Consider the following 19,967-nt stretch of genomic DNA (forward strand, 5'->3'; position numbering starts at 1 on the left):
ATAGATCTCCAGTTCATCACACGAAACCATCACACAGGTTAACTAACCATTTCTTGCTCAAAAAAAAGTTAGTACTTAAAAAATTTCCAAGAGCAATCAAAACCTGTCTTGTCAAGAAAGAGCATAAAAAGAGAAACCAAGCAGAAATAGCTTCAGTGTCCTTACCTGAGGCTGCCTCTCTAGGCCATCCTCACCACCCTGCGCCCCTTTAAAAGCCAGCACTGCAGAGCCATCCCTTCTGCCAGCGTCTGACGCGTCTGTCAGAGCACACATCCTTCCCGACACGGGCTAGAGAGGACTGCAGGGTCTGTCCTCAAGGCTGCTCCCATCCCTGGGGGCTGCTGACTCCAGGCAGCCAAACGTCTCCTGGGAGGCGTAGGTCATGTACACGAAGCCATCCTCATCCTTGTAGTCTCTGTAGATCTCTGCCATGGTTACGCTCGTGCTGACCAGGCTCTTGTTGTTCACCAGCAAGTAAAAGGCTTCCGAGGCTCTCAGGACCATGCGGCTCCTGGGATGGGCAGGAGGGTGGTGAGGGGGTGACCTGCGAGACAGCCCAGGGATCTGCAGCCTCATGACACTCAAGAAGACTGAATTGCTCCCTCCTTCTTCCCTGAGATTTAGGAACTATAAGCTTCCCATTTGGGTCAAAAGGGTGAGGCCATTCCATGGATGAAATATGAGAACACAAACAGGACGAGGAAATATGACAACACAAAAATGCTAAGCAAATAACTTCTGTTTGTTATGAAATTCAATCTATTGGGCTGGGTGCAGTGGCTCACGCCTATAATCCCAGCACTTTGGGAGGTCGAGGCGGGCAGATCACGAGGTCAAGAGATAGAGGCCATCCTGGCCAACATGGTAAAATCCAGTCTGTACTAAAAATACAAAAATTAGCTGGGCACGGTGACATGCACCTGTAGTCTCAGCCACTAGGGAGGCTGAGGCAGGAGAACCGGGAGGCGGAGGGTGGCGAGGTGGGGCAGAGACAAAGGCTTTTTTTTTTCCACTTACCTCTGTCTGGCCAGTGTTTTTCCACCGGATGAGAAGCCCTATCTCCCAAACTAAAGGCAGTGGTCCTCAGACTCCAGCATATATTAGAATTCCCTAGAAGATGAAGTATTGAAAGTGCAGATTCCTGGCCGGGCACAGTGGCTCAAGCCTGTAATCCCAGCACTTTGGGAGGCTGAGATGGGTGGATCACGAGGTCAGGAGATCGAGACTATCCTGGCTAACACGGTGAAACCCCGTCTCTACTAAAAAATACAAAAAATTAGCCGGGCGCGGTGGCGGCGCCTGTAGTCCCAGCTACTCGGGAGGCTGAGGCAGGAGAATGGCGGGAACCCGGGGGGCGGAGCTTAAAGTAAGCCAAGATGGCGCCGCTCACTCCAGCCTGGGCGACAGAGCCAGACTCCATCTCAAAAAAAAAAAAAAAAAAAAGAAAAAAGAAAGTGCAGATTCCTGAACACCATGCTGCAGGGGTTGACTTGGCAGATCTGGGAAGCAGCTCGGGAACATGCGTGACTGCGAAGCGGTAGATTGCACTGTGAAAAGCACGGCTGCAGAAGCGCAGGAAGCCCTCCTGCCGCTGCATCCTTGCCAGTGCTCTTTCTGTTTTTTCTTTCTTCTTTTGAGACAGAGTCTTGCTCTGTCGTCCAGGCTGGAATGCAGCAGTACGATCTCGGCTCACTGCAAACTCTGCCTCCTGCGTTCAAGCGATTCTCCTGCCTCAGCATCCCGAATAGCTGGGATGACAGGTGTGGACCATCACGCCCGGCTAATTTTTGTATTTTTAGAGACGGGGTTTCACCATATTGACTAGGCTGGTCTCGAACTCCTGACCTCATGATCTGCCCACCTCAGCCTCCCAAAGTGCTGGGATTCCAGGCGTGAGCCACCACACCCGGATTTGCTAGTGGTCTTTCAAAGTCTCATTTATATCTATCTGCCTGCCTACCCTGCAGAAAGAGTCATTTAAATCTGGTCACTGCTTAAGTGTTTATACAAAACCTCAGCCCTTATCCCACTTGATTCTCCATTTCCAGGTAAAGAAACCAAGGCACAGAAGTTAAAGGATATGGTAGAAGCAACCCGAGTGTCCATCAATGACGAATGGAGAAACAAAATGTGGTGGACACACACAATGGAATATTATTCAGCCTCCAGAAGAAAGGACATTCTGACACATGCTACAACACGGACCAACCTTGAGGACACTATGAGACGTGAAATAAGGCAGTCACAAGAGGACAAATACTGTATGATGCCACTCACATGAGGCACTTAGTCAAAATCATACAGACAGAAATAGAACAGTGGTTTCTCTTTCCTTCCTTCCTCCCTCCCTCCCTCCTTCCCTCTCTCTCTCTCTCTCTCTCTCTCTCTCTGTCTTTCTTTCCTTCCTTCTTTTTTTTTGATGGAGTGTCACTCTTGTTGCCCAGGCTGGAGTGCAGTGGCATAATCTCGGCTCACTGCAACCCCTGCCTCCCCGGTTGAAGCAATTCTCCTGCCTCAGCCTCCTGACTTGGTGGGATTGCAGGCGTGCGCCACCACACCCAGCTACTTTTTGGTACTTTTAGTAGAGACGGGGTTTCACCATGTTGGCCAGGCTGATCTCGAACTCCTGACCTCAGGTGATCTACCTGCCTCGATCTCCCAGAGTTCTGGGATTACAGGTGTGAGCCACTGCATCTGGCCAGAACAGTGGTTTCTAGGGACTGAAGGGAGAAGGAAATGGGGAATTATTATTTAATGAGTACCGAGTTTCAGTTTGGGAAGATGGAAAAGTTGTGAAGTTGAATGATGGTGATAGTAGCACAACAATGTAGATGTACTTAATGCCACTGAACTGCACATCTAACAGTGGTTAAGATGGTCAACTTCGTGTTAGGTGTATTTTATCCTAACTAAAATAATACTACTACTAATAAAGATAAAAGACATCAACGAACCTAAGTGGCATTCTACCTCTCTGCAGTAGCCCTGGGTTTATTAGAAGCTTCCTTTTTTGCTTGCTTTCCTTTCTTTCTTTTTTTTTTGAGACGGAGTCTCGCTCTGTCGCCCAGGCTGGAGTGCAGTGGTGCGATCTCAGCTCACTGCAAGCTCCGCCTCCCGGGTTCACGCCATTCTCCTGCCTCAGCCTCCCGAGTAGCTGGGACTACAGGCGCCGCCACCGTGCCTGGCTAGTTTTTGTATTTTTTTAGTAGAGATGGGGTTTTACCGTGTTAGCCAGGATGGTCTCGATCTCCTGACCTCGTGATCCGCCTGTCTCGGCCTCCCAAAGTGCTGGGATTACAGGCTTGAGCCACCACGCCTGGCTTCTTTCCTTCCTTCCTTCCTTCCTTCCTTCCTTCCTTCCTTCCTTCCTTCCTTCCTTCCTTCCTTCCTTCCTTCCTTCCTTCCTTCCTCTCTTTCTTTCTTTTCTTTCTTTTTCCTTCTTCTCTTTCTCTCTTTCTTTCTCTTTCTCCTCTTTCCTTTTCCTTCTTTCTCCTTCCTTCCTTCCTTCCTTCCTTCTTCCTTCCTTCTTCCCTCCTCCTCCTCCTTCTCCTCCTTCTTCTTCTCCTTCTTCTTCCTCTTCTTTCTTTTCATTCTTTCATTCTTTTGTTCTTTTTATTTAATCCCCAGTGTGATGGTAACTATATACACTTTCCTGGAGATTTGAAATGCCCCAGTATTCTCAGTCGAGCTCAACATGGAAGGCCCTCCCATCATTAGCTAGAAATAATACAGCTCAAAAACACTAAGCAAGTACATCTCTGTTCACCATGAGTTTAAAGTTAAGAATTTCCTATATGGGATGAAGAAAATGCATTATGTCACATGTTCTGACATATCACTTAAGCACCTTGGGGTGACAACTGGGAAGGAGAATTACTGAGCAGAAGTCTAAAATCCTTCCCCTTGGATTCAAGATACAGAGGAGTAGCCACATTTGGCTGGACTTCGTAGGGACTCTGAGTCATTTCATTAGCATAGCAGGTGAAGCCTGTTGGGAATGGCTAATCCTCTCTTTAAGCAACCTCAACCTAAACAACCAATCCTCCACACACTGTGTGGGTGAGGGTACATCCAGCGCACTCCCTGTGCCAGCTACTAGGACTGAAGGGGTTAAGTTCTGTGATGGGTGGAGGAAAAATAATTTCAGAACCTGGTTAATGAACACTGGCTAATCCAGGATGGAGCCCTGACCATGGTTATGCTCTGTGGTGAGCCCTTGCTGGTCCTGCACGGGAAAGGGGGCAGCTGAAGACCGGCTGTTGCAGTCGGCTCCTATGTCCAGAAACTGCACCTTTATTTCCTTTCTTCCTCTACCAGGCTCTAATTTTTTTTTTTTTTTTTTTTTTTTTTTTTGAGACGGAGTCTCGCTTTGTCATCCAGGCTGGAGTGCAGTGGCGCGATCTTGGCTCACTGCAAGCTCTGCCTCCCGGGTTCACGCCATTCTCCTGCCTCAGCCTCCTGAGTAGCTGGGACTATAGGTGCCTGCCACCATGCCCGGCTAATTTTTTGTATTTTTAGTAGAGACGGGGTTTCACTGTGTTAGCCAGGATGGTCTTGATCTCCTGACCTTGTGATCCACCCATCTTGGCCTCCCAAAGTGCTGGGATTATAGGCGTGAGCCACCGCGCCCGGCCCAGACTCTCATTTATTAAAGGTTGGTGAGTCCCCAAGAGTAAAAACTCTGCGGTTTGGTGGATATTTATGCACATAGCCCAGCACAGTGGCTGATACATAATGGATGCTTCTTAATGCTTTCTAATTATTGCTAATTAGAGATTATTAACTATTTCTAAATGAATTAATGTAGAAATTCATCTTACTGGGCTGAAGAATGGGGAGTGCATGGAGTTTGGGGTGCACCTATTGGGAACAAAGGGGGAAGTTGTATTAAAACTCACTTTTCGGGGCCAGTTGTGGTGGCTCACGCCTGTAATCCCAGCACTTTGGGAGGCTGAGGCAGGTGGATCACGAGGTCAGGAGATCGAGACCATCCTGGCTAACACAGTGAAACCCTGTCTCTACTAACAATACAAAAAATTAGCCAGGCATGGTGGCGGCCACCTGTAGTCCCAGCTACTCGGGAGGCTGAGGCAGGAGAATGTCATGAACCCGAGAGGCAGAGCTTGCAGTGAGCCGAGATCGCACCACTACATTCCAGCCTGGGCAACAGAGTGAGACTCCGTATCAAACAAACGAACGAATAAATAAATAAACAAATGAAGACTCACTTTTCGGTGAAGTCACTCGAGCCCCCACAGCATCTGAAGTCTGACAGGAATTGGGATCTAAGCCTGACTTTGGTTTTCCTTTAGTCGTCCTTAGTCTCCACTCCATTAACCTTAGCAGTTCTGAGAATGCAGAGTGTTCTGTAAGAGTTCATTAAAATATTGTAATAGATGTTCTGAAGAAGCTATCTGCATCAGCCAAAACCTTCGAGAGGTTGTATGTAGTTCAGGGAGACTGACCAGCCAAGTTTATTATTATTATTATTATTATTATTATTACTATTATTATTATTTTGAGATGGAGTCTCACTCTGTCACCCAGGCTGGAGTGTAGTGGCATGATCTTTGCTTACTGCAACCTCCACCTCCCAGGTTCAAGTGATTCTCGTGCCTCAGCCTCTGAGTAGCTGGGACTACAGGTGCGTGCCAACACGCCCAGCTAATTTTTATATTTTTAATAGAGATGGGGTTTTGCCATGTTGGCCAAGCTGGTCTTTAACTCCTGACCTCAAGTGATCTGCCTGCCTCAGCTTCCCAAAGTGCTGGGATTACAGGTGTGAGCCACCGTGCCCAGATGAGCCAAGTTTATTTACTGAGCCCCTATCAGCTATTTTGAGTTGCATATCATTTTTATTGAGTTCAGCTGGCAGGTGACAACTTCGATCCCTTCAGCTTTATCTGTCAGTTATCAGCATCTGGCCTGCCTTGTGTTGTCCTGTGTAGGTGGAAGCTGGGTGAGGGAAAGGCCTGGTTCCTCCGCTCGATGATTCTCGCAGGTGGACTGAGCGTTTCCTCCTGAAAATTTCCTCCCTGACATCAGGGGGAAAGAACCACTCAGGGGAAAATGCTGTCAGTGGGCTTCACAAATACCTGGAAACAAAGTTATCTGGACTAGTTTCCAAAGGTTATTTTGGAAACTTATTAGAGAAATTTAATAATTGAAATACAGTGCCAGTAAAACGTTAGAATAACACAGAGAACCTGCTGTTACAGCAACATTGGGAGCTCTCACTTTCTTTTTTTTTTTTTTTTTTTGAGATAGAGTCTCGCCCTGCTGCCCAGGCTGGAATGCAGTGGCATGATCAAAACTCACTGCAGCCTCCACCTCTCAGGCTCAAGTGACCCTCCCACCTCAGCCTCCCAAGTAGCTGTACTACAGGCACACGCCACCACACTTTGCTAATTTTTGTATTTTTTGTAGAGACAGGGTTTCACCATGTTCCCCAGGCTGGTCCTGAACTCCTGCACTAAAAGGCCCACCCGCCTTGGCCTCCCAAAGTGCTGGGATTAGAGGTGTGAGTTCATTTGCTTTAGGCTTGCTAGTGAGATACTTACCGCTTGTTTAAAATAGGTGATTTATGAGATCATCCTCTTTAAAGGCACAAGTGAAGGGAAAAGTAAAACATAAATTCTTCTCATTCCTTCTCTGCCAGATCCTGTCCTTCCAAAAGGCCCAGGTGCTCACAGCACATGCACACGTACACTGTGTCACCTGTCGAATGGTGCTGAGGGACTAAACCACGGTCACCTCCCGTGGGACCAGGAACTTAGTTTTTGTCCAGCAGTGGCAGGAATGTCTCTCTGGGGGTAGCGCTCCACTATCACCTGTCAAGAATTTCGGCATAAATTTCTTCTGATACAAGTGCCTAAGAATGTGACTCAGAGTTCTATGTGTCGTAGGAACCTGGAACAGAGAGAAGACCATTGGGCGCTTTTTGTTTTTTCAAAGAATAGGATCAGAGGTCCCCCTAACAGAAGTACAACGGTGTCTCACTGGGACCTTGTTTGGGAACTTCGCCCAGATTCCAGCAATTTCCTCTTGTCTGGTTGCTGTGACTATTTCAAGTATAAGAGAATAAGCAAACGGCTAAGCGAGCCATAGCTTCTCTTCTTTTTTCCCCCTGGTCAGCCAGAAAGGTACCTCTAGAAGTTTACTAAATTCTCCCTCTGCTTGAAAGATCTGAGGCTTGGGATTTTCAGTGGAGGCAGCGTTTTACTTAATAGCTGTGTCTGTGTCTGACTTAAAAAAAAAAAAAAAAAAGTCCTGCAACCAGGACCTAACTCATTCTTCCAGCAGCTTCCAAACGGCCTGTAGGAGCCTGAAGAGGCCCCTCTGTAGGGCTGAGTGACATCAGGCCCCTTCTCTCCCTCCCCTCTTCCCACTCCCCCTCCGTGGGCAGTAGGAGGTCAGTTCTGAGGTTGGAAATGAAATGACCATCTGTATATTGGTCAGAGAAAGTCACTTTGCTCACTATTAGTAAAGAATTTATCTTTGCCAAAGAAATTAAGGTTTGCAATGGAGCACTGTAATACTAGTCTGCACTATAATATGGTCTCATAGGCCTTAGCTCAGGAGCTCTGACAGAATTAGTCTCAAGTGAGGACTTTTTTTTGAGATGGGGTCTCGCTCTGTCACCCGGGCCGCAGTGCAGTGGCGCGATCTTGGCTCACTGCAACCTTCGCCTCACGGGTTCAAGTGATTCTCAAGTGAGGACATTTGAATACCACAGTTATAAAGCAGATAGAAGATTGGGTCGCCTTACCCTGAAATGTGTTGCCATTTTTCATAGTGAGCAATAGAAAGGTTGAGTAATTTGCCCAGATAAAAAGAGGTGAAACTAGCGTTAAAATCCTGGTGTGTTATCAAAGTATCATTGCACTCTGCAGTTTTCCAGCATATTCTGTCATACTTCTGCAGTTTCAGGAATGTGGGTAGGACCATTATCATAACTAAGATTTGGTGTTTAATAGATGATGAAACTGAGGTCCATAGAAATGAACTTACTTGCCTAGGACCAAACAGATGCTTAGACTGACCCAGTTCTTTGTTCCCAGACCAGGATATTCTAGCCTAGTGCACTTCTTTTACGCAGGATGGTTTTAGGACTTAGCTTTCCTGTCTAGAAAAAGATGCTGCTCTTGACGCTGACCACTTCCTTGCCCCAGATCCAGGAGCACAGTGGTCCTTCCATGATTCACACCCATCCTTTTCCTGAGAATAAACAGGATCAGGCCAGGTACATTGGCTCGCACCTGTAATCCCAGCACTTTCGGAGGCTGAAGTAGGAGGATTGATTGAGGCCAGGAGACTGAGACTAGCTTGTATAGTGAGATTCCATCAATACAAAAAAAATTTTTTTAAATTAGCTGGCGTGGTGGCATGCGCTGTAGTCCCAGCTACTCAGGAGGCTGAGGCAGGAGGGTCGCTTGAGTCCAGGAGGTTGAGGTTGTAGCGAGCCACCATCTTGCCATTGCACTCCAGCCTGGCAATAGAGCAAGGCCCTGTCTCTAAGCAAATGAAGAAACAAATCAAATAAACAGGACCATTAGCATCTGTTCTATTGTTACTAGATGGCCCATGATCTTTAGGGGTCTCACTGCTGTGGGGACTGCTCTGGGACCATTCCAGGCTGAGTTATTTGACATCTGAAGAGTCTTCAGTCAAATGAGGATGATGGAGAGGAAAATGGCCAAACATTTCCAGGTCTGCTGAGGGACAGAAGGAAAAATAGTAGTTTCCTGATTTTTACCTATTTAAAAAAAAACAACTCATTTTTTTGTTTAATTTTGCATTTCCTCCTGCCTAGGAAGCTGGGCCAATGGTTTCTGAGCCAACTCCGAGTCCTTGAGCTCCCAGGGAATGGAGAGAACTTGGCCTCTGCAGTCAGAAGGATTTCTTAGTGGGCTTCTATATCCCAGACCACTCCACCATGAAGAGTGTCTTCCCTGACTCTGCCTAGGCACAGCGGAGTGAGCCAGGGCAGTGACTTAAGTTGTTTCATAAAGCTCTGCACCAGGCTTGGCCGGCGCGGCTAAATGCTGAAGTCCAAAACGTGTCCTGGCAAATCTTGCGAGATCGCTCCACTACACTTCAGCCTAGGCAGCAGAAAGAGACTCAAAAAAACTAAAAAATTTAAAGTCCTACCTCACAGCTCCTGCAATCCACTGTCATAGTAGGTGCCTTGTCTCCTTTCATGAGTCAGCTTTGCAGGTGTTTGTGTCTTATCCTTGGGGATGAAAAAAGATTTTCTGTCACCAATAACTCTAACACAAGTCTGGAAAACAATTTGGAATCTGAGTTGCAGAAGGTAGCAGACACAAATGGAGTTCCAAGCCCATTTTTCTAAGATCCTGAGCAATTTCTTGCTTTCTGCACCTCTTGCATTTATTGTAATGTACCCCCAAGAAACCTGGCCATTAGCTCTGTATCTGCTTAAGAAACCTGCACTTTCAGAATCTTCAAGGCTGGAAGGAGAATACAGCACCAGTCAGGCACCATGACCTGAAGGTTGGCACCTTGGGAATTTTTGCAGCTGGATCCCAGACCTGTCTCTTCAGGAAACACAGGATTTGGAACCTGACAGCTTGAATGGGACATTCAACATTTGGATTCTGAAAAAATCCAAATGTTCTTCAGGAACATTTGTTATTGATTGTAGGGACCAGCCCCACAGGGTCGGTGGATTTTTCTCCCTGTTTGCGGAGACAAGAGATCGTAGAAATAAAGACGCAAGACAAAGAGATAAAAGAAAAGACAGCTGGGCCCGGGGGACCACGACCACCAAAACGCAGAGACCGGTAGTGGCCCCGAATGCCTGGCTGTGCTGCTATTGATTGGATACAAGACAAGGGGGCAGGGTAAGGAGTGTGAGTCATCTCCAATGATAGGTAATGTCACCTGAGTCACGTGTCCACTGGACGGGGGTCCCTTCCCTGTTTGGCAGCCGAGGCGGGGGGGAGAGAGAGAGAGAGAGCTTACGCCATTATTTCTGCATATCAGAGACTTTTAGTACTCTCACTAATTTTGCTACTGCTATCTAAAAGGCAGAGCCAGGAGTACAGGACGGAACATGAAGGCGGACTAGGAGTGTGACCACTGAAGCACAGCATCACAGGGAGAGTTAGGTCTCCGGATAACTGCGGGCGGACTTGACTGATGTCAGGCCCTCCACAAGAGGTGGAGGAGTAGAGTCTTCTCTAAAACTCCCCCGGGGAAAGGGGGACTCCCTTTCCAGGTCTGCTAAGTAGCAGGTGTTTTTCCTTGGCACTGACGCTACGGTTAGACCACGGTCCGCTTGTCAACGGGCGTCTTCCCAGACGCTGGCGTTACCGCTAGACCAAGGAGCCCTCTGGTGGCCCTGTCCGGGCATAACAGAAGGCTCACACTCTTGTCTTCTCACTTCTCACTATGTCCCCTCAGCTCCTACCTCTGTATGGCCTGGCTTTTCCTAAGTTATGATTGTAGAGTGAGGATTATTATAATATTGGAATAAAGAGTAACTGCTACAAACTAATGATTAATGATGTCCATATATAATCATATCTATGATCTATATCTAGTATAACGCTTGTTATTTTATGTTTTATTACACTGAAACAGCTCGTGCCCTCGGTCTCTTGCCTCGGCACCTGGGTGGCTTGCCGCCCACAATAGATGAAAGTTTTATTTTGCATAATAAGAACGTGGAAGGCTGACCATATTTTACATTAACATTGTCAGACATTTTTATGTTGAACTTTTCTTCTACACATGAAATCTGAATTGCTCTGGCTCATTACCTGCCAACATTTCCTTTTCACTGTGGGGCACACAGAAGTAACCAGGAGGCCGCGCGTGGTGGCTCACACCTATAATCCCAGTACTTTGGGAGGTTGAGGCGGGCAGATCACCCGAGGTTGGGAGTTTGAGACCAGCCTGACCAACATGGAGAAACCCCGTCTCTACTAAAAATACAAAATTAGCCAGGCATGGTGGCAGGCGCCTGTAATTCCAGCTACTTGGGAAGCTGAGGCAGGAGAATCGCTTGAACCCAGAAGGTGGAGGTTGCAGTGAGCTGAGATGGCGCCACTGCACTCCAGCAGCCCGGGCAACAACAGCGAGACTCCGTCTCAAAAAAAAAAAAAAAAGGTAACCAGAACACAGCATCTACCCTTCCTGGGTGGCAACACTGGATCATTCTTTTCTTGTTTCTGTTATCTGCATTAGCTGAGCCATTTGCTACTTGTGTCTAATTTGATCTAAGTCAAAAGCATACCTGGTAAAATGCCATAGCAGGAAATGGTATCCCAGAATGATTTACATCATGGAATGGAGTAACCTAATGCTACCAAGGAAAACTGCCAAGCATCTTCCCCTCTTTCTATGAATTGACTTTATATATTTTTTTCTGGCTAGTAAAATTATTAAAACATTCCTCCTTTGGCTTAATAAATTAGCTTTAAAATCTTAATTACCACTGGGCACAGTGGGTCATGCTTGTAATCCCTGCACTTTGGGAGGCCGAGGTGCGTGGATGACTTGAGGTCAGGAGTTCCAGACCAGCCTGGTCAACATAGCAAAACTCCTTCTCTACTAAAAATACAAAAAATTAGCCAGTCGTGGTGGCATGCATCTGTACTCCTAGCTACTCAGGAGGCTGAGGCAAGAGAATCGCTTGAACCTGGGAGGCGGAGGTTGCAGTGAGCTGAAATCACGCCGCTGCTCTCCAGCCTGGGTGGAGTCTCAAAAATTAATAAAATTAAAAACTAATTAGTTAATTAAATAAAATATTAATTACCATGAAGTCTTGTGAGGCTCTTCACTTTTTTCAAAGTACAGTACTGAAATATTCAATACAGCATTGTTTGAATACTGAAAAAAGGTAATCTAAATGTCATTAAGAAACAAGTAAATTACGACATGCATTTTAAGGAGAGTAAAGAGAAGTATATTAATATCTATGTATTTCTTATGCAGACATAGATGTTAATGATGTTCAAATTATATGCAGATTGAAAAAATTAGTTGCAGAAGTTGTGTTTTTCAAAAGTCTCAGAAAACAACCTGGTAACAGAGGAGGAAACTAGGATTAGGGGTACTAATCAAAAGAGACTTGAAATTGATCTCTAATGTTGGACTTTTTATGTGGGAATATATTTGTGTGCTTCTTGTATAATTAAAATAAATAAAAATAAAACAGTGTATAAATAGTGGTTTTATAATGACCTCAAAGGTGCCTGGAAGGTCTCTGAAGCCATTCAGGTGTGGAGGAGCTGCCCTCTTGTGGAGTTTTTGGAGTAGTTTTTACTCCTGAATCAAAGAATTTACTGTGTTTTCATTCACAGAACACTGGAGTGTCAATTTCAGAGTTAGAGATCAATCTCTCATGATTATCCTGTGAGAAAAAAGACAGTAAAGGTTTAGTGGCTTTCCAAAAGTCACTTAGAGTTTTAGGCAAGTCACAATTACAGACCAAGTCTTCTGATCCCTAGCTGGAGTTCTTTCAGCTATTCTGCCTCCCCTAAACCATGAGCCAGTGAGTGTTAAAGAAAACCCACTGTGGCCGGGCGCGGTGGTGGCTCACACCTGCAATCCCAGCACTTGGGAGGCCGAGGCGGACGGATCAAGAGGTCAGGAGATCGAGACCATCCTCACCAACATGGTGAAACGCTGTCTCTACTAAAATACAAAAAATTAGCTGGGCATGATGGCGCGCTCCTGTAGTCCCAGCTACTCGGGAGGCTGAGGCAAGGGAACTTGCTTGAACCCCGGAGGTGGAGATTGCAGTGAGCCGAGATCACGCCACTGCACTCCAGCCTGGTGACAGAGCAAGACTCCGTCTTAAATAAATAAATAAATAAAACACAATGGGGTTTCACCATGTTGGCCAGGCTGGTCTCGAACTTCTGACCTCAGGTGATCCGCCTACCTCAGCCTCCCAAAGTGCTGAGATTACAGGCATGAGCCACCACGCCCGGCCTTTGAAAATCTTTTTATAGGGGTAAAATATACATAATTCTTATCATCTTAACAATTTTAAGTGGATGATTAAGTGGCATTAAGTACATTCATATTGTGCAACCATCACCACCATCCATCTTCAGAATTTTCCATTGTAAAATTGAACTGACATATTTAATAAAAGTATAAACCTCAAAGCCATATCTAGCCATTAAGCAACATCTGAATGCAGTAAGTTGAGTATTGGGGTAGAATAGGGAAGTGACCAGGACTTGCCTCTAGCCACAGATGACTCACTTACCTGTTTCAAATATGTGATTATGCTACAGCCCACTTAATTTTTCTGGTCCTGTTATAGACAGCTCTATCCCTAGACTTCTCTAGCCTGAGATGATCAAGGAATGAATAAAGGATGGCGATTCGTCCTCTATGACCAGTTAAAAAACAAAGATTTGGGACTTTATTTCTACCTAGGATGGACGAAGCTGGAAAAAAGATTCATTCTCACATTAATAACAATAAAAACCAGATAATCTACAAAATAATAACTTTCCTTTAAATCGTTAGAGGGCTGGTCTGGGTGTGGTGGCCTGTAATCTCAGCACTTTGGGAGGCTGAGTTGGGCAGATCACTTGAGGTAAGGAGTTCAAGAGCAGCCTGGCCAACATAGTGAAACCCTGTCTCTACTAAAAATACAAAGATCAGCCAGACATAGTGGCAGGCGCCTGTAATCCCAGCTACTTGGGAGGCTGAGGCAGAATAGGTTGAGCCGGGGTGTCAGAGGTTGCAGTGAGCTGAGATATGTCACTGCACTCCAGCCCAGGTGACAGAGTGAGACTCCATCTCAAAACAAACAAACAAACAAAAAACAACATTAGAGGGTTAAGACTGCAGGGCAAAAGTAGCCTGAATTCTAAGGATAGATGGGAGGGCCCAAGGACAGCCACAATGCTAGCACTGGCTTATCTGGGACACAGCATGGAAGGAAGACAGGGCCTCTGTATAACAGAGTAAGAATTTAACTAGAGTTTTTTTGCTTTGTTTCGTTTTTGTTTTGAGACAGGGTCTCACTCTATTACCCGTTTTGGAGTTGAGTGATGCAATCACAGCTTACTGCAGCCTTGACCTCCTGGGCTCAAGAGATCCTCCCACCTGAGCCTCCCAAGTTTGAATTTTGCTAGTTGTACACTCATGCTTCAGTTCAACACGTTCCACTGTCCTCTGGATCTCCTGCAGTGTAGCAGGCAGCCGAACCCAGAGGCACCATCGGACTCATTTCTAATTTCTGTAGCAAAAATAGGTGATAGGTGATATTGAGTTCTTTCATTAGCAGGCATAAAATATCTGGTTGTCTTTTTTTTTTCTTGTTTTTTGAGACAGGGTCTTGCTATGTCATCCAGGCTGGAGTGCAGTGGCACAATCACAGCTCACTGCAGCCTCAGTCTGGTGGGCTTAAGTGATCCTCCCATCTTAGCCATGGGAGTAGCTGGGAATACAGGCACATGCCAGGAGGCCTGGCTAATTAAAACTTTTTTTTTTTTTTTTGGTAGAGATGAGATCTCAGTATGCTACCCAAGCTGGTCTCAAACTCCTGAGATCAAGCAGTCCTCCCACCTTGACCTCACAAAGTGGTAGGATTAGAGGCGTGAGCCACCGTGCCCGGCCTTTTTGTGATGTTATAGCAATTGATGCACAAAATCCAAATTTATTGATCCACTGGGTAATGAAAAATGATATGATCTTTTCTTAATTATTAGAACACTAGAAAGAGATAGTTCCTTCATCTGCCATTTAGTTATCCAGTTGTACTGTTCATAGAGGAAAGAAAGGAAAAATGGTTTTTTTGCTTCAAGTTTTCAAGACAATGAATACTCCATCATCCTACAAGGTGACCAATTATTCTTAATGTTTATGATGGGTTTTAATAAATTGCAATTATCTTCTTTGAAGACCAAAGTTTCCCACATTTGCACAGTGGGGGCCCCTTTAAGCTGGTTCTTGAATCTTTTGGAAATTGTTAATCTCTATTTTTGTTTTGTTTCGTTTTTTTGAGACGGAGTCTCGCTCTGTCGCCCAGGCTGGAGTTAGTGGCGCGATCTCGGCTCACTGCAAGCTCCGCCTCCCGGGTTCCCGCCATTCTCCTACCTCGGCCTCCCCAGTAGCTGGGACTACAGGCGCCGCCACCACGCCCGGCTAAGTTTTTTGTATTTTTAGTAGATACGGGGTTTCACCGTGTTAGCCAGAATGGTCTCGATCTCCTGACCTCGTGATCCGCCCGCCTCGGCCTCCCAAAGTGCTGGGATTACAGGCATGAGCCACCGCGCCCGGCCTTGTTTTGGATTTTTGAGACCGAGCTTCGTCTTGTTGCCCAGGCTGGAGTGCGATGGTGCGATCTCGGCTCACTACAACCTCCGCCTCTGGGTTTCAAGTAAGTCTCCTGCTTCAGCCTCCCAGGTAGCTGGGATTACAGGCATGCACCACCACTCACGGCTAATTTTGTATTTTTAGTAGACTGGGTTTCACCATGTTGTCCAGGCTGGTCTCCAACTCCTGACCTCAGGTGATCCACCCACCTTGGCCTCCCAAAGTCCTGGGATTACAGGCACGACACACTACACCCAGCCCCTCTATTTGTTGTGACAAGATATCCTAGGCTTATCTTTTACATTTCCTGCCAGACTATTTTCCCCAAATCCTCGTTTTAATGAAAAAAGCAAAAGGTAGTTTAAAACCACAAGCTGATGTGCTAAACATCCTGATAGTTATGAATTTGTATTGAACATACTGGTACAAACTGATGAATGTGTGTATTCACACGTATCTAAATGTATTCAATATACATTCATGAATTTATACCACTACGTCCAATTCAAATTCATAGCCATGGGATTCCGCCCCCCCCCCCCCCCAAAAAAAAATTACATGTTCTGTATTCTCTTTCTCCTTTTTCTCACATTAAAATCCCTGGTTCTAGGCTGGGTGCAGTGGCTTATGCCTGCCATCCCAGCACTCTGGGAGGCTGAGGTGGGTGGATCACCTGAGGTTGAGACCAGTCTGGCCAACATATTGAAACCCCATCTCTACTAAAAATACAAAAATGAAGCTGGGCGTGGTGGCACACACCTGTAATCCCAGCTACTTGGGAGACTGAGGCAGGAGAATCACTTGAACCTGAGAGGCGGAGGTTGTAGTGAGCTGAGATTACGACACAGCAAGACTCCATCTTGAAAAAAAAAAAAAAGGACCCTGATTCTCAAGAAAACAGGATTTCAAATATCCTATAAATAGTAATTATTCTATTCCACAGTATACACACAGTCCCAAAATATCAGACTACCACTAGCTAAACCAAATGTTTTTGCACATGCTTTTATATACGATGCTTTAACTCTTAGTTTTAAGTGTATAAGCAACATACGTTTACTACTCACCGCCAGTCTGTCACTATTTCTCTAGTCATTTTGGTTATCTGGAGCTCATTTTCTGAACTTCCTGATAAACTGCTTAAGGGAACGACATTTCCCATTTCCCAAATTTTTCTGTGTTGGATATGTTTGTGCCAGCCTTTTATACTTACAATTTTATTAGATTTGAAAACCTCAGCTCACATTTTTCTTTGGGTATTCAAAAATGATCACTCCATTTTCTTCAGGCATAAAGTATAATTGTGAAGAAAGTCTGATCATCATCTTACATTTCACCTGGTTTTGCCTAGCCAAAGTTTTCTTCCTTTAAAGTATAGTATTTATGTCTTGGTGTTAGCTGCTGCTTAGGTACCAGAGTTCACTTTTAAAATATTGTTTCATATATTTAAATAAAACATTTTCTAAAATTATAGGGTTTTGTTGTTTCAAATTCCCATTATCTGCAGGTTGGGTCTTCTTTGTCGTTTTCTAATTAAACAAAAATTGATTTTTTATTCCTTTTTATTTTTACCTCTTTTTAAAGACATTATCCATAGTGTTTATATTGCATCTCTGATGTTTTTAGTTACAATGTTTTCTTGAGCTTATTTCTGATTCTTGTAATCCTAAATTTGTCATATTTTATATCATCTTTCTAATATCTTTTAGCACATTTTAAACAAACGAGTTTTGCTCTGCTCTGTGGACCTATCTTTCTGATACATCTTCATTGTCCAGAAATCTTCTCTACTCTTTCTTTTCATTAAAATAACTTTGTATGAGATTCATCTAAAAACTTTCCTTAGTTTCTTTTTAAGTAAAATTCTGTTTCCTAAACTTTGAGAAGGAAACATGATTCATGGGAACGTCTCTAAGTTTCTTTTTAAGTGTTCAAAACCAGTATTCTGCTGAGAGATTTTGGTTGACGATTCCCTATTCTACTTGTATTTGGACCTTCTCTTCATCTTTCTCTTCTTCGATTTGGCTTCCCCCCAGCAGTTTCTCTTCTGTGGGGAACGCTGTCCTGGAAGAGAACCTTGAACTCAGTGAATCAGTTCTAATACTTCCTAGGGGCTAGTTTACTTCAGTCCTTCAGACCTTAATACAAGCCTCTTGGACTCACCCACCTTCAAAATGGGCAAAGCCTCTCCCACTTGAGTGCTGTTTTCAACCTGGCCTGCTGTACTGTCCTCAGGTCATTAGATGCCATTTCCTCACTCTGCTTCGCCTGAACTGATGCCAATGCCAGCTTGTGGTCTTGTGGCTATCTTCACCCACTCACGTTGCTCATGGATTTTTATTTTGCTATCCAGTTGCTATTATATGGTGATTTGGAGATTGGAAACTGGCACTGCTGCCATCTGCCCCTTCTCCCACACTATTTTTAAAGATTTCCAAAACCAATCCTATTTCCACTTACTCTGCACCTCTGGCTTTAGAGGAATCTGCATGTCTCCATTTGTCAAGCTTATCAGACTTTTACCTCTTCTAGTCTTCTGCCACTGACAATGATCATTTCTTTGTTAAATCACTTACTACTCATCCATCAGTTTCCTTGCCTGATGTCTCTTCTTCCATTCTGTTAACCCTTGTGGATTTGTCTTATTCCTTTTCTGTCATTTAAGTAGCATTTTTAGTGAGTGAGGGGATAAATATTTGTAGACAATGTTTGATTCACATTCCGAATTTGTTTTATAACAGGAAACATGCATGGAGAATTCAAATCTGCTTTTGTTCTTTGGATTAGGTCTTTTTCAGATTGGGCCTTTTTGGGTTTTAGTTTTCATTTTGTAATAGCTTTAGTTAGCTTTTATTCCACTCTGATCTCATTTTCCTAGAGTCCTCTACCGAGTCTCACTTAAAAATATAAATACTCTGGCTCTTTCCTTTATCCTCTGTATCACAAATACTTTTAGAAATCCTTTAATTCCTGTCACTTCAGCTCCTCAGTTAGTAGCTGGTTCTCTTTCCATGCATCTGCCCATTTCTTTGCAGAGAGTACGTGTCACAGACCTTGCAGATTTAGTATCTTATGCAGCGTTCAGCGGACTAGTTTTAAATATATGTTAAGGAAGCTTTAGCCCACACTTCAAAAAATATATATTAAAACTGAGGCTATTTTGAAGTTTAAAAATATTAATGATATAAGAAGTACTTCCTTTCATATGATGCTGAAAATTTTCCTTCAGTGTCAACCTATAATCCAACCAAAACCTTCAGGGATAAGAGAGCACTGTCTCATTTGTGTAATGATCTTTAACCCTTCCAATTACCCCCTCCCATCTCAACTTTATTTTCAATTCAACTCTGAAGGACAGACGGGAAAGGCAAGTGGAAAACTTTAAAGCCTGGAGAAACAGTGATTTCCTCTAGGACTGTAGTTTCTCCATTTGCTATCTTTCTACTTGACAACATTACAGAAATATTTAGAGTAGATTTTTATAAACTCCAGGGGATTTTCCCAATTAACATTAAAACTTCCAAAAACTTGTCAGAGATACAATTCTTCTTCTATTTAGCTTCTTATAAAAATATAAAAAGCTGAGCAAAAAAACCACAACCCAATTATAAAGTTAATATACAAAATGTATTCTATTCTTAAAATGGCACAGAATGAAAAAAAATTCTTCAGGCTGATAAGTGCCTCATTCCCAAACAGGGACTTCAAATTGATCAGATTCTCTTGCAGGCAAAAGCATCGCAGCAGTCTGATTTACTGGAATATCGCTCTTTGAACACGCACACACTCAGGTTTGTTAAATATATCCTCTTCCGCTTCTGGAGTTAGTTGGATGTTATCTCTGACCGGGGACAGGGGCTTCTTACAAGAAGGAAGCTTTTCGGAATCTCTGCAAAATACAATAACATAAATTTGGTATTTTTAGGGTACTGATTATGAGAGAAGAAATATTCTACCTGGACAAAATAGAGGGATATGAAGAGGATAAGACAGTTTACTGTATAATCTCGTTCAATTCATTATATAACACAATCAGCTTCTCCTGTGAGCACTCCCCATACATTCGGAGTCTCACTTCTTAGTGCCTCTTCTTGCTTTCAAAATCACCATTCAGTGTAGGTGCTGGGCCACCACTCGATATATTAGCTAAGGCAGAATGATTCCAATACTTTAATTCTTTTCTCCTTAGTGCCCTTCTCAAGTATGGTTAAGAACCAATATAAGTGAAGCAGGAACAAATGGTTAAGCCCTGGTGAAGCCCTACCTTTTTTTTTTTCGTTTTTGAGACAGTCTTGCTCTGTCATCTAGGCTGGAGTGCAGTGGCATGATATTGGCTCACTGCAACCTCCGCCTCCTGGGTTCAAGCGATTATCTTGCTTCAGCCCGAGTAGCTGGAACTACAGGCCTGCACCACCACGTCTGGCTGAGTTTTGTATTTTTACTACAGATGGCGTTTCACCATGCTGGTCAGGCTGGTCTCAAACTCCCGACCTCAAGTGATCAGCCTGCTTCAGCCTCCCAAAGTGCTGGGATTACAGGCGTGAGCCACCGTGCCCGGCCTAAGCCCTATCTTTTATTCTCCTCTCAGTTTTTTCTTCTTTTTTCTTTTCTGGAAGGAAGCTATCTATAAAAATTAATCCTGTTATGAAGATATTACA

The 19,967-nt window shown here is 44.4% G+C and overlaps 1 protein-coding gene and 1 pseudogene across 2 annotated transcripts in view; both read right to left on the reverse strand.

Annotated features, from left to right (window-relative positions):
• Window positions 1-238: 238 nt before the first annotated feature.
• LOC715622 (microtubule-associated protein 1 light chain 3 gamma-like) lies at window positions 239-9,989 on the reverse strand (annotated as a pseudogene).
• Window positions 9,990-18,917: 8,928 nt separating this feature from the next.
• EXO1 (exonuclease 1) overlaps window positions 18,918-19,967 on the reverse strand; it is a 42,049-nt gene continuing 40,999 nt past the window's right edge. For both annotated transcript variants that reach the window (XM_015127244.3, XM_077986000.1), the window contains one exon: window positions 18,918-19,198. In XM_015127244.3, the coding sequence (XP_014982730.3) occupies window positions 19,063-19,198 (136 nt within the window). In that variant the 3' untranslated portion in view covers window positions 18,918-19,062. The remainder of the gene's footprint in view (window positions 19,199-19,967) is intronic.

Source organism: Macaca mulatta, chromosome 1 (assembly GCF_049350105.2).
Source record: "Macaca mulatta isolate MMU2019108-1 chromosome 1, T2T-MMU8v2.0, whole genome shotgun sequence".
In the NCBI taxonomy this organism is placed as follows: domain Eukaryota; kingdom Metazoa; phylum Chordata; class Mammalia; order Primates; family Cercopithecidae; genus Macaca; species Macaca mulatta.